Consider the following 15260-nt stretch of genomic DNA (forward strand, 5'->3'; position numbering starts at 1 on the left):
ACAAACAAGGCTCACCAAAATCAATGCTGAAAATACAGCACGCCAAAAATTCAACAGGAGGTTGCCCGAAACCATTTGCAGTTCACTGCGAGTACAAATCTGTATGAGTAACACAAGGACACTTTGTGGAAGATTGCAATCCAATCCAAAAGGCTCTACACAAATAAACTGAGCTTTTGGCAGGGATTTGTGCAAACTTAGGACTGATTCACAGACTTGGAATCTCAGAATGCCATTTGGCCCATCAAGTTAGTCTCCTCCCATGGGCAAATCCCACTCTCCTGCTCAAGTCATACAATTTTTTAAAAATGTAGAATTATATTCAGTAGTATAAAATAATTTGTGTACTTTTCATCAACAGCTGTTTACAGAAAAGAGTTTAAAATTCTAAGCATCAATGGGGCCTTATTGGGGATACTGAAAAACATTTCCTTTCTATGCCAAAATCCATTGAGGAAGCTGTAACATGGCATTTAGAAAGTCACAATACAATCAAGCAGAGTTTACAGTTTTAAGAAAGGAAAGTCATGCTTGACAAATTTTTAAAAATGTGAACAGAACAGTGGATAAAATCAGGAAAGCGGTAGCTGTAGTAAATATGAATTTTTGAAAGGCATCTAATAATGATTCCAGACGACAGAACTAATGCGTCTTTGTACATAAATTGTAAGCTAGAATGTTGGTACAGCAAGTATTTACAAAGGTGAATTTGGTCTTAGTCTTTATCGCAAGGAGAATGTGGTATAAAAATCAAGGTCTTGCTACCAACTGTATAGTTGTGCTGGATGTGAGTTTGCTCGCTGAGCTGGAAGGTTAGTTTTCAGACGTTTCGTCACCATTCTAGGTAACATCATCAGTGAGCCTCCGACGAAGCGCTGGTGTTGTGTCCCGCTTTCTATTTATCTGGTTAGGTTTCCTATGACTGCCAGAGTACTCGGACCTCTTGGCATCAGGGTAGCCCACAAACCCACCAACACACTAAAACAGCAGCTAATGAACTTAAAAGACCCTATACAGACAACAAGTAAAACAAACGTCATCTACAAAATACCTTGCAAGAGCTGTGACAAACACTACATTGGACAAACTGGCAGAAAGCTAGCCACCAGGATACATGAACATCAACTAGCCACAAAACGACATGATCCGCTATCACTCGTATCCTTACATATAGATAAGGAAGGACACCACTTTGATTGGGACAACACATCCATCCTAGGACAAGTCAAACAGAGACATGCATGAGAATTCCTAGAAGCATGGCATTCCAACCGGAACTCCATCAACAAACACACTGGCTCCAAATCAATCTACCATCCCCTGAGAAAAAGAACAGGAGATGACATCACCAATGCAGGAAATGACATCACCAACCCAAGGAAACCTAACCAGATAAATAGAAAGCGGGACATAACACCAGCGCTTCGGAGGCTCACTGATGATGTTACCTAGAATGGTGACGAAACGTCTGAAAACTAACCTTCCAGCTCAGCGAGCAAACTCACATCCAGAACCTCAACCCGAGCTACAAATCTTCCCAAAACTCGTATAGTTGTGCTCTTCAAGTTTAATTAGTTTGGAGCCAAACCAGAGAAATTTCACTCGGTTGATTCCTGGAATGAAGGGACTGTCTTCTGAGACAGGCTGACTAGTTTGCAAATACAGCCACTGCTGTTTAAATCATGAGAGGTAATTGTATTGAAAAAATATCAGGATCTGAGAGAATCTTACAGAATAGATACTGACAAGATATTTCAACTTATGGAGGAATTTAGAGTTTCAGAACAAGGGATCGCCCATTTAAAACAGACTTTTAAAAGAATCATTCAGGGAATGGTGGGCTTTGCTGTCTGGCCCAGCATTTATTGCCCATCCCTAACAGCCCTGGAGAAGGTGGTGTGAGTTGTCTTCATAAACTGCTGTAGTCCATCTGGTGCAGGTCAACCTGTACCGCCTATGGAGGGAGTTTTGGGACTTTGCTCCAGCAACAATGAAGGAATCATGATTTATTTCCAAGTGAGAATGGTGAATGGCTTGGAGAGGAACTTGCAGGTAGTGGTTTCCAAACATCTGCTACCCTTGTCCTTCTAGATTACAATGGTCAAGGGCTTGGCGGATGCTGTCAGAGGAGCCATGGTAGAGAACTGCACTGTGTCTTAGAAGGTACATACTGTTGCCACTGTGCATCAGTAGTGGGGGAAGTGAATATCTGCAGAGGTGATGCTGATCAAGCAGTTACTTTGTCCTGGATGATATTGAACCTCCCAAGTGTTAGTGGAATGGAGCTGGGGACTAGTAGATAGTGGACAGGCACTGGAAGTCAGAAGGTTAGTTTATCGCTGCAAGATTCCCAGCACCCGACCTGCTCTTGTAACCACAGTATTTATATGGCTAGTGAAATAAGAATTGTGAACTGTGAGGAGGACAGGACTGAACTCCAAAAGGACACTGACAAATTGGGTGAGTGGATGGATAGGCGACAAGTGACGTGACAGTTGGATGCACTTTCATCAGAAGAACACTGAAAGACAACATACAATAAAGGGTACAATTCTAAAGGGAGTTTATGTGTGCACAGATCACTGAAGGTGGCAGGACCAAGTAGAAACAGCAGTAATAAAAGATACAATCTCCTTTTCTTCATTAATAGGGGCATAGAATGCAACATGAAGCAGGCGATTTTGAACTAGAGAAAGATATCTGTTTGCTCTCAGCTGGAGTATTGTATACGGTTATGGGCACTACATTATACTAAAGATAAGAGTGCAGTGGAGAGTGCGCAGAACAATTTACAAGAATGGCTCCAGCAATGAGAAACTTCAGTTATGAAAGTAGATTGAAGTAGCTGGGACAGTTTTTGGAGAGAAGACAGCATGAAGAATTCGACAGAAGCTTTCAAAACCATGAAAGGACTGGATAGAGATACAGAGAAGCTGTACTCACTGGTAAAAGGAACAAGAACGTGAGGGCTTAGACGTGAAGTGCAAAAGAAGAAAGGGTGGTGTAAGAAAAATTGTTTCACTCGGGGAGTAGTTAGAGTCTGGAATGTACTGTCTGGAAGCGTGATGGAGGCTAGTTCAATTGAGACATTCAAGAGGGCATTGGATAGTTGTGTGGATAAAAGTATTGCGCAAGATGAGGGGAAAACATGGAGATGGGGGAAAAGCAGGAGAGTGGCATTACATAGTGATAATAGAAACAAAGAAAATAGGACCAGGAGTAGGTCATTTTGCCTTTTGAACCTGGTCTTACATTTAGTATGATCATGGCTGATCATCTAACTTAGTTTCCCCCTCCTGCTGGCCTTGTTGGATTACCTTGAATTTATCCAAGTGCCCTGTTATAACATAATAATGGCTTCTATTATTTTTCCTTTGACAGGTGTTAAAGTAACTGGCCTGTAGTTTCCTGCATCCTGCCACCCTCCTTTTTCGAATAATGGACATACATTAGCTGTTTACCAATATAAATGGAACCTTTCCCAAATCTGATGAGTTTTGGAAAATTAAAGAAAATGCATCAAGGATGTTATGAGCTGCTATTTTAAGATGAAATCCATCAGAACCTGGACACTTGTCAACCTGCCTTTTCAAAAACTTGTTCTGTATACTTGTCTGGTTATTTTGAGTCCCCCCGGCAATTTCAATTCCTGATTTACAGTTATTTCCAGGCTGTTATTCATATTGTCTGATTCACTCAAAATGTCTGCTCATTTTATCTGCCATCTCCTTCCCATCCATTACTAATTCCCCAGACTCATTTTATATGGGACGGACACACCTTTTAAACTTAAGACATATGAATACACTTTTCCTAACTATTTTTATGTTTTTGACTCATTTTCTTCAGTACTTTTAATTTTTTATTTGCATTTTTAAAAAAAATCTGTTCAATCTTCTAACCTGCCACCTATATTGGCACAATTGTATATCATTTCTTTAATCTGATCCCATCTTTGAGACTTTTATTTAACCACTTCATTTAAAATTTTTATTTGTTGGAGTATATCTGAGCTTGTTGGAATATCTCCTTAAATGTTTGCCACTGCAATTCCATTGACCAATTCCTTAAATTTAAACTGCCAGCTCACTTTTGCTGGCTCGCTTTTCATGCCCTCATAACTGCTCATGTTTAAATTAAAACAGTAGACTTGGAATCTCATTTTTCTCCCTTAAAAACAGTATGTAACATGCAATTATATTTTGGTCACCCAGGTGTGATCAGTAATTATTCCTTCCTCATTGGTCAAAACCCCTGTTCTCCAGCTGGTGCCATAACATGTTGGTCAAAGAAACACTTAATGAATTCCTCATCTCAACTGCTTTTAACCATCTGATTTTTCCAGTCTATATATGGGACAAGTTTCTACCAAGCCACTCATTATCCTGATCTTAAAATATATCATTAATCTTTAAGTTTTACTGGATCAAAATCCTGGAACTCCTTCCCGAACAGCACAGAGTTTACCTACACTACATGGATTAAAAGCAATAGTTCAGCACCTTTTCTACAGCAACTAGGAAACAGCAAGACATAACCTCCATTGCCCGATTACCGTGAGCAAGCTTAAAAAGAATGTTTCCCACATTTTGCCCCCTTGCCAGCCTCTGTGCTTCATCCAAGTGATGTCCAAATAAAATGAATTCCTTACTCCAGAGACCACTACAGGTCGAGTTATTAAAAATGTTCTTTAAGGTTAAGTTCGACAAGTCTTGATGTACAAAGAAGCAGAAGGTTTAAAAGTAGGAAGGTAGTGGGCAGTGAAATAGAGCTAAGACCAGGAGTAGATCTGCCAATTTCTTACTTAAATAGTTCAGCAAGTGCATTCAATCTAATCGCCTACTACTCCTCTCATCTTATGTTCCATCTTGAATTCCTCCAACTACATAACTCTTTGACATTGCACTCTAATTCTGAACTCTTGTACAACCTTACTATCAGCAGACTTGGCCGTAAACTTGAATTCCCTCCCTGAACCCCTTCTCTCTCTCTCTACACGAAAAACTACCTCTTTGATCAAGCTAATTATTGTGTCCCATTATCTCACGTCAACCTGTGGATTCTAATGCACTTGTCAAGTGCCCTCCACGTTTTGTTATACCAAAAGGATCACACAAATACAAATTGTTAGTTGATGTGACATCACTACTACACATGCTTAATTGTGAAAAAAGTACCTTTCTTTAAGACAGAAAGCAGGTTAACTGCCAGAAACACAAGCCCCACGTTAACTTGTAGCAGGACAAGCTACAGACTTTACTTTCAAACTAAAAATATCAAAACACACTCAAAAGCTGTTTACCGGCAAGAGTTTACGAAGCACCATTACTAAAGTCAATACATAGATGTGGCACAATGCAAAAGGACAAAAACAGACATTTATACTCAGAATATAAGTATTGCACACATACTGCTTTGTAAAGTAACTGCAGCCAAAATTAGGATAACAAATACTTGTACATCTGTTCCAGATTAGGTCAAAATAGTCCACAAACTAAGCGATCAACAACATGCAGGAGTTGAGTCGTTCTAGTCCCAATTTGAAAACAAAATAGCAATTTAGGTACTGTAATTAGAAGAGAGCCTCCCCCATGCACCAAGACTGTAAACTAGCAATCCCCACCCATTTTTCTAGATCTTCATTGTAAATCAGAAGTGAAAAGATGAAATGTTCAAATAGACCAACGTAGCCAAAATTTAAGACATGGAACACATGTTCAAACATCTGCATTAAATCAATAAAAGCAACAGAAGCTTGGTCCTGCAGCAGAGTTCGTACCTAGTGCAAATAGAACGCTTGAGGATCACAGGTAGTTATCTGCAGTAACTAGTTGTGAAACAATTTGAATAGAATCAATGGCATCAATCTAACAACTCATTGAATTATTGACACAACATTGGGAAGAAAGAGACATTTATGACCAATTTAAAAAGTCAGCATTGGCTCAAAGCTAGCACTCTCACTGAGCTCTCATCTGGCCTCTTAGGTGGACATAAGATCTATGTATTATTCAAAGAACAGAAGAGGTCTTTCTTGCAGCCTTGTCAAGATTTTATTGCCCCCATCAGAAAAACAAATGAGCTGGTCATTATTTCAAAGCTGTTTTCTAGACCTTGGAGTACACAAATTAACTTTTACTGTCCTCACACTGCTATAGGGAGTATGCTTCAAAACGTTGGCTGTGAAGCATTTGGAATTTCATTTGGGGAAGGAAAAGAACGAACAACTACCAAACAAATCCTGACATTGTTGTAGTTCTAACCTGATCGCATGTAATCTTTATAATTTTGTACGTGGCATACACTAATGTGCATTGTCAAAAAGGAAAATTCAAGTTGTAATGTACTTAGGTTACCTTTGTTTTGAATAAATAAAACACTGTATTAAAACATCATTCATTTTTCATAATGTACAAAACAGCAAAGTATAGGTCTGAACGAAGAAAATATTCTCAAAAATAATGCTGGGATTACACACACTGTGGATCATAGTTCAACAACTTCACTCACTTATTAATGTACTGACAAACATCAACTCATTGAAGCGACCATAAAGTGCACTTCCCCACAACATCTAGCCATACAGTCAACAGAACAAAGTGAACCAAAGAAGGAACGATCACTAGTCTTTAAAGGGTGCAAAATTATACTGGGACAATGCCTCACTTCTTCAAATGTATTTGATGTAATACTCAAATGGATAGGCAGCGAACCTGACTTCGGATATTCAGTTTTCTTGCAAAATCACAAAGTAAACCTTCCAGACTTGTTAAGGCCAACTGCTGAGAACATGTATTTAATCACAACTCATGATATTTTGCAAAATATCGCAGAATTTGAAAACAGTAGAAAAATTCCACCATCATGAATTCTGAACAGCAGTACCATGAGAACTTAAATGTCTACACTAAACACAGAATGAAAGGAAGACAGCTATACACCTTTCTACAAAACAATGACAATGAAACAAATACCATAATATATTGGGTTAAGAAATGGTTCTCCAAAATTCCCACTGAAACTGGCTTTTAAGCCAGAGGTCAGGCATCATGCCGAGTTAATATTTCAGGCTGATCATTCATCTGAAATATTAACCCTGTTTCTTTCTTCACAGATTCTGCTAAACCTGCTGAGCTTGCAAGATTCAGAGTTAAGAACAATATTCCAAGGGGAATATTTTCTAAATGGCTGATGATATCAAACTAGGTGAGAATGAAAGTCGAAGAGGCTGTAAAGAGGATTTAAGCAGACCTAGACAAGCTAAATGAATGGACAAGAGCATGAAGAAAATAAAAGTAGAATTTAAATGTCAAGTTAAGAATGGTTTGTTCCCAAAGGGACCTTGGTGTCTCTATTCATGAGTCACTAAGATTACCATGCAGGTACAACAATTGATAAGGGGGGCACGCAGTACGTTGGCCTTCATTGCAACAGGATTGGAGTATGAATGACAATGTCTTGCTGCAATTATACGGAGTGTCTTGGTGAGACCACACTTGGAGTAGTGTACAGTTTGGTATGCTTATGTAAAGAAAGATCTATTTGCCATTAGAGGGAAGTAGATGTGGTTGGGATGTTTCTCCAGGCTGTCATTTAGAACTAAGGAACACGGTCTCAGAATGAGGAGGAGACCATTTATAACTGAGGCGAGCAGAAACATTCTACTCAGGGGGGGAGGCATCTTTGGCATTCTCCACCCTAGACGTCATGGAAGCTCAATTGAGCATATTCAAGACAGAAATGTACATTTCTGCAGTTAATATCAAAGATATGACCATAGCACAGGAAAGTGGCATTGAGGTAGACGATCAACCATGACTTAAGTGAATGGTATAGCAGGCTTGACCAGCTGCATTCTGCATCTATGCTTGAGCATTGCCAGCATTACTGTTTTTATTTCAGATGTTCAGCATTTAACTTTTGTGCAAGTTTATGCCAGCATTTCTCTTTATAAACTGCTGCGTGCAATTCCACTACCACTGTTCAAGTAGTTAACTACTCTTTTATCCAAATATTTAATTCTCCAGCAAAAAGTCTAGTTCAATAATTTGAGGCCAACAATTTCACATTCTAATTCTAACTAACCATCTCCTGTGGAATGAATTCTTTCATAAGCTCGTCACTTCAATTCTTGTAGTTCAATTTAAATATGTATTCCAATAAGCCATATCATTAACCACTCACAGTTATCATACACATTTCATAATCTTGAAAGCCGTCAGATTAGTCCAGGAGGTTAGAAAAACTAAAAAGCTCACTTTATTACTAGCCCAACGTCAGAACCCAAGAAAATTCCTTTGTTTCAATCCAATCACCCATTCTACAAGTTTAAAAAATACCTCTTTTCTTAAAGTCTATAATCAACATTTGTGATCTATGATCATTAATTCACAACTCTGGTGTAAGGAAATGCTCATCCAAAGTATTCATCTTCAGATCACATCAAGTTCAAGTTGCACTATTTGACAGATTCTTTTTATAGCTCTACAAAAAACTGGTTTGTTTTCTTGAAAGGTCACTTCAAGTGCGCACGTAAATCCCATTGAGTTTCAGTTGGGACAATAAACCAAAACATGCCCAGCTTCCATCGATCGGACAACTTCATGCCCTCTCAAGTATGAGCTCAAAGTTCTTGACAGACAGCTGCCAAGATCACAGATATATGACACACAGTTATTAAAATTCTCACCACGGCAGTCTTAATACTGCCTGTTTAGTCCGCTTAGGCTTTTCTTGGTGACACTTTAAGCCTATCCGAAGAAGTCATACAGCCCTCAGATCAAGGGGTTTGAAATCATTTAATATCACACACCAATCCAGGCAAAGTAGTCTAGAATTTGAATGAAACAACCAAAATAATAATCAAGATTTAATTAGATGATACTGTCTGACAGAACTCACAAAACATGGCAATAGGCACAGCAAGTAAAACTCACATAGCAAAAAAAATTTCCAAACACAGATCTTTGATCATTTAAAATGTGTACAAGCAATTCAAATGCTTAACTTTTTAAAAAGATTCACTGGCAAGACCAAGATTATCGCCCAGTTCTATTTGCCTGATGTAGATATTCAATACATATGGATGGCTGAGGTCAGAGAGTAGTTAAGTGTCAACCAAGGGACAGGAGTTACATTTGGACTGGACCAGTCAAACATGAATGGCAGATGCACTCACTTCAAAGGACACTGGTTAACAGTTGGTTTTGAGAAATAATCAGGCACCTTTGCAGTCACTTTTACTGTTGCCAACTTTTTATTTGTGGAGTTTAAAAACTAAGTTCAATTTTTAAAAAATTCATAAACTAGTCAAGAGAGTTCATGTTTTCTTGACTATTGGTTCAGATGTCTGGATCACTAATCAGTAATATAACTATTACATTGTCATACCTGAAAGAGGGTAGGGTTCGCTGTCAAGTCTTGTGAATAATGTTTAATGACTGACCACCAAACATAAAAGAGCTACTTGATTTGCTGCCACACCAATAAAAATTTAAAACATACCCCTACATTTAGAAAGATGTACATGATTGTACAACAAAACAATCTATAATAATTTGCTGCTCGATAACTTTTTTCAGAGCTAAGTTAACAATGGCTACGATTCTTTCCAGATCATACAAACACCAATTCATACGAGGAACTATTGGGAGACTGGTTATGTACCTAAAGTGGTACGTCTATTTTTTTAATATATAGCATCCCTACACAGTGTGGAAACAGGTCTTTGGGTCCAACAAGTCCAGACCGACCCTCAGAGTATCCCACCCAGACTCATCCCCCTATAACCCACCTAATCTACACATCCCTGAACATTATGGACAATTTAGCATGGCCACTCCACATAGCCTGCACATCTTTGGACTGTGGGAGGAAACTGAAGCACCCGGAGGAAACCCACACAGACATGGGCAAAATGTGCAAACTCCGTACAGATAGATGCCCGATGGTGGAATCCAACCTGAGTCCCTGACACTGTGAGCCACCATGCTGCCCAAGCTTATCTTAAGTAATCTTAGACATTTAAACCTCAGTCACAAGGGTCCATAGCATTTGCTGCACTAACATCATGGCTGTGTTATTCCTTATTTCCAGGAATAATTTTTAATGAATATATTTTATTTAGTTACAGGAGGAATATTTTAAACTGGGGATGGTTTAGGAGAGGTTTGCCTATTTGTTGCCAGGAATGAAGAGTTTGAGATATAAAGATAGATTGGAAAGTCTGGGACTTTTCTCACTGAGAATGATGCTGAGGGGTGAATAAACAAATATCTATTGATTTCAGAACCCCCTTCCCCTCTCCCATTTCTGAAGGAGGGTCTAGGCTTGAAACGTCAGCTTTCCTGCTCATCTGATGCTGCTTGGCCTGCTGTGTTCATCCAGCTCTACAACTTGTTATCTTGCATTATTTCAAACCAAGTTTTCCTACATACTGACCTTCCACTCTTAGCTGTAAGAATTTATTATAAAATAAAACCGAAAATATTGGAAGGACTCAGCAGGTGTAGCAGCATCTGTGAAAGGTCTTTATCTGAAGCTTTGATGGTTCCTCTCTCTGCTGTTACTGTGCACTTTCAGCATTTTCTCGTTATTTCAGATTTCCAGCATTGCAGTACTTTGTTTTAAATACTGAGATTACCCTTGTTACTTTATTTAATATTCTATCATGATCTACCTTGCTTCCAGACATCTTTTCACCTTATCTCCATAAATTGACTCTATACTTGATCATGTTCAACACCCTGACAATATAATTCAAATAGCATAGAAAATATTATTCAGAATTTGCTACAAGAAACATGAGAAAGCTTTTCATCCTGCCCTCGTAAGACAGAAACCCAACAATACCAAACCTCAAACGAAACAACCACTTGTACTGAATAAGATGACTTGCTAGTGGCAACTGGGCCCTAATATTAACCATTCAAAAAGCCTTCTAGCTTTACCTAAAAACAAAACTGCCTTCTTCAACTGCTGCTTTCTTAGGGTGTAGTGCTGTATTGTACAAGAAAATACAGTACACAGATGAAAGGTTAGATGAGATTCCATTGTCTCATGTACCCGAGTACAGTGAGAAGCGTACAGAGTAGTCACTCTCCAGTGCCAACATCAAGCTCCCCACGGGTAAAGGTAAGAGAGAACTGTACAGAAAAGTAGAAAAAGAAAGAGAAAGAAACCAATAGACAAGGTGAAACCAAGGAAGAACAAAAACCGTAAACAGAAAAACAAAATTGAAAGGGCTCCATTGAAGATTCTGAAACACAAGGTGCATAGTTCCCAGAGAATTTTGCACAAAACAGCAAATTCCTGGCTTGCAGTGGTAGCACTTGCAAGGATAAATGTCTGGAGGACACTGTCAAAATGGTATTGAACAAGACCATGGAATATATTTAAAGCAAATGTGAATCTCAAGTCCATTTCTGAAAGGGACACAAAGCAACAGAATGACAACGTTCAGAAGATCTATTCAATGAACCACTAAGACCAGTAAGAACATTTACTTAGGGTTGTACTCAGGAAGAGTTCAGCTTCAAGTCAAGAGTGCTTTCACTAGGCTGTGTTGCATGACTATGCCATAGCAGATATGTTGTTCTAAATAAAGTTGTACGCTATTACTTAATGGAAGCAGGTCAGGTATAAAACCTGCTACTGTACTGACATCAGGTAGTACTTCCAGAGACTGGAAACCAGGTAACAGATAAGCACTGGGAGACTTTTAAAAAATTTATTCCATGGATATGGATGTCACAGGGTCAGTCAGAAATTAATGCTCATTTCCACTGCCCTCAAGGATGTGGTGATTAGCCAGCTTTGTGAACTGCTGCCGTCTTGGGATGTGCAGCACTCACAGTGCTGTCAAGAAGGGAGGTGCAGGACTTTAATAATAGTGGAGAAGCTGACATTTCCAAGTTGGGATGGTGTGTAACTGTGAGGGGAATGTAGAGGTGGTGATGCTCCGATGTGTTGGCTGTCCCAAGTACTAGAATTCAAGGGCTTGGGAAAGTGCCAACGGAACCTTGACCAATGAGATATTCAACGGAGGAAATGCCATCACAAGGCAAACGTAATTCTCGACTCAACCAATGACCAGCAGGCACGGAGGATCAGTCTAGAACTGCATAAATCAGCAATCCTTGGCACACTGCACACTTCAATGCATCTCACTCAGGAGTCATGAACCAAGGGTAATTGGGAATAGGTAAAACTAACAATCACCAATGTTCTATTTTAGATTTTTTTTTAATCATCCCTGTAATCAATCTTCCTCAAGTAGGGAAAGTTAAGAGGATAGCTCAATTGTCCAAACTAAATAACTGTATTCACACAAAGCTATGCTGGATTAATTTTATTCACATCGGACATGTGTTAAATCAGGAGGTTCTGTAGCAACATGCAAGCCAATTCAGCTTTTAAAATTTTAATCCTTCGAAATGATAAAAGGAAGTCATTATTCATTATTTTCACCAAATAAGACACTGTTGTACATGACCAATTATAAGAGGACATATGCTGATATCAAACTCAAATTGTGATGTTGCCTATTTGTTTTTAAAGTGAGCATATTGTTTAAAATCTAAGGAAGACATTAAATCAAATCTGAAACAATGCACTCTGAACATTGCAGAAATTCTTTTTACAGTGATGTACTGGTTTAAGGTTCTTGAATAGATTTGTAGCTCGGATTGTGGATGCTGTGTTTAGTTTGCTCGTCGAGCTGGTTTGTTAGTTCACAGACGTTTCATCACCCTGCTGGGTAACATCAGTGTAGCCTCTGATGAAGCATTGTTGTGTTTCCTGCCTGGTAATTTAAACTCCGGGGTCCACTGGAGTTGATTACCTCATTTCTGATATACTGATATTCATTTCCTATGCTGAAGCTTTAACATATCTTCAACCATCTTCCTTCGTTCCTGTGCTGCAAGATCACAAACAATGCTTCATGGCCTCTGCCAATACAGCACTTGAACTTGTCAGAGGTAATTACAGCAACCTACTCTGGCGTCTGGTCTCTGAAGTTCCTCCTAATGACAAATATTAAAAATTCTCACATTTGTTTTCAAATCACTCCACGGCCTTTCCCTATCCCTAGCTCAGGAAACTCTTCTAGTCTTAGAAGTCTTCCAGATATTCCTCCAAAACTCTGAATCTGTCACACATTCCTGATTATCATTACTCCAATGGTGGGCTATGCCTTTAGCTGTCAGTACCTCAGCTTCTGGTGTTCATTCCTTAAACTGTATTCTTTAAGACACTAAAGGATCTGTCTCTGTGGGAGTGTCATATCATTGTGGGTGGGTGGGAGAGAAGTTTAGTTTCACTGTGGGTGGGACAGGAGGGTGAGGAAAAAAAAATGTCAGATGATTCTGGATGTTGCGGGGGTTGGAGTGTCCGGTCATTGTGGGTGCGACGGAGGGAAAAAGAGAGTGTTGGGTGAGTGTGACGGGGTGGGAGTGTCTGGTCATTGTGGGTGCGACGGGAGGGGGGGGGGGCACAATATCCAGTCTGTGTGGCAAGGTGGGAGTGTCCAGTCATTGTGGATGCGACAGGGGGTAGTGCCGGGTCGGCATGATGGGATGGGAGTGTCCGGTCGTTGTGGGTGTGGGGGGGGGTGGGAGTGTCAGATCACTGGGAGTGTGAGGGGGGGATGGGAATGGATCATTGAGAGTTGGGGGGAGGGGGGAGAGGGAGTGTTGGATCATCGTAGGTGTGGCTGGGTGGGAGCGGATTATTGAGAGAGTGTGGGGGAGGGATGGGAGTGGATCATAGTGTGTGGGGGCAGGTGGGTTTCCTGCACACTCCCAAACCTCTTCCCCCAAGAACCAGAAACCGTACCAAGCATGCGAATAACTCCAAACCAATGCAGGTTTTGGAAATGGGAAACAGAAACAGTGTTGGGAAAGGATCAGGGTGGGGGGGGTCAAGCAGTATCTGTAAAGAGAAGGGGGGCACGTGTGGGTAAGTTATTGATTTTCCACTCGAGGTCCATCCGATGAGAAAGGTCAATGCCGACACACTAGGAGAGGCGAATCCAAGATAAACCAAGTGTGGGGCTGAATGAACACAGCAGTCCAAGCAGCATCTCAGGAGCACAAAAGCTGATGTTTCAGGCCTAGAACCTTCATCAGAGAGGGGCATGGGGTGAGGGTTCTGGAATAAATAGGGAGAGGCGGACTGAAGATGGAGAGAAAAGGAGATAGGTGGAGAGGAGAGTATAGGTAGGGAGGTAGGGAGGGGATAGGTCAGTAACCTCACTGCGAAGCCTCTTCCAGGGATGCCTAACCTGAAGAAGTTACCCTCCTCCCTGTGGACTAACCTCAGGGAATCTCTCTCCCATTGCAAATCTCTTGTAATCTCTTCAGCCTTGAAACTGCACGACCATGTCCTGAAGCAAACCAGGTACCACAGTCACATCACCTTCCTACGGAACCGGATCATCCCCATTGGACTCCACGGACTGACCTACCCCCTCCCTACCTCCCCACCTCTACTCTCCTCTCCACCTATCTTCTTTTCTCTCCAACTTCGGTCCGCCTCCTCCTCTCTCCCTATTTATTCCAGAACCCTCACCCCATCCCCCTCTTTGATGAAGGGTCTAGGGGCCCGAAACGTCAGCTTTTGTGCTGTTTGCTGTGTGTGCCGGGCCCTCCCGCACCCTTACTTTCATCTTCACACCCGCCCCGCCCCGCCCACCCGATACTCACAGATGCTTGATCCAGGCTGGAAGCTGCTGAGGAATCGCGGCCACTTGCCCCCTGCTGCAATCCACCAGGCCGACGTCGCAGGAACATTGCGGGGGACAAGCCGAGGAAGAAGCTGCCGCTACCGCTGCCGCCAGGAGCAGAACGGCCGGGAATAACCGGGGAGCGAGCCCAGGCCCCGCCGCCATCTTAGGATTACCCACCGATCGACAAAAACAAAACAAACCCCCACCCTCCACCGCCCCGGAGCGTACACTCCCCTCTCTCTCACCCCGCTGTGTAAAACCACACAACACCGCAACCCCGACCCCCGCACTGACACCACTCACTCACGGTGAGCCGCCAGTGCCTGAAGACCCTCGATCCGCCGCCGCGACCGCTTGCACAAAGCGCCCATTCTCCACGGCCTTGTCCCGCCTCCGCCCCGCCGCCATTGGCCCACGTCGGCCATACCGTTGGACAGAACGTACGCCAATCAAATGTGCGGGTCCGCCCATCCCCACTTTAACCCACGCGCGGCCCCGCCTCCTTACGACAGCCCCGGGCTGGCGGTTGGCT

The 15260-nt window shown here is 41.4% G+C and overlaps 1 protein-coding gene across 2 annotated transcripts in view; it reads right to left on the reverse strand.

Annotated features, from left to right (window-relative positions):
- The window catches only part of lrig2 (leucine-rich repeats and immunoglobulin-like domains 2), a 77251-nt gene extending 62141 nt beyond the window's left edge, over positions 1–15110 (reverse strand). For both annotated transcript variants that reach the window (XM_048553063.2, XM_048553061.2), the window contains exon 1: positions 14706–15110. In XM_048553063.2, coding sequence (XP_048409020.1) covers positions 14706–14890 — 185 coding nt within the window. In that variant the 5' untranslated portion in view covers positions 14891–15110. The remainder of the gene's footprint in view (positions 1–14705) is intronic.
- Between the last annotated feature and the right edge of the window lie 150 nt (positions 15111–15260).

The sequence above is a fragment of the Stegostoma tigrinum genome, chromosome 21 (genome assembly GCF_030684315.1).
Source record: "Stegostoma tigrinum isolate sSteTig4 chromosome 21, sSteTig4.hap1, whole genome shotgun sequence".
Classification (NCBI taxonomy): Eukaryota; Metazoa; Chordata; class Chondrichthyes; order Orectolobiformes; family Stegostomatidae; genus Stegostoma; species Stegostoma tigrinum.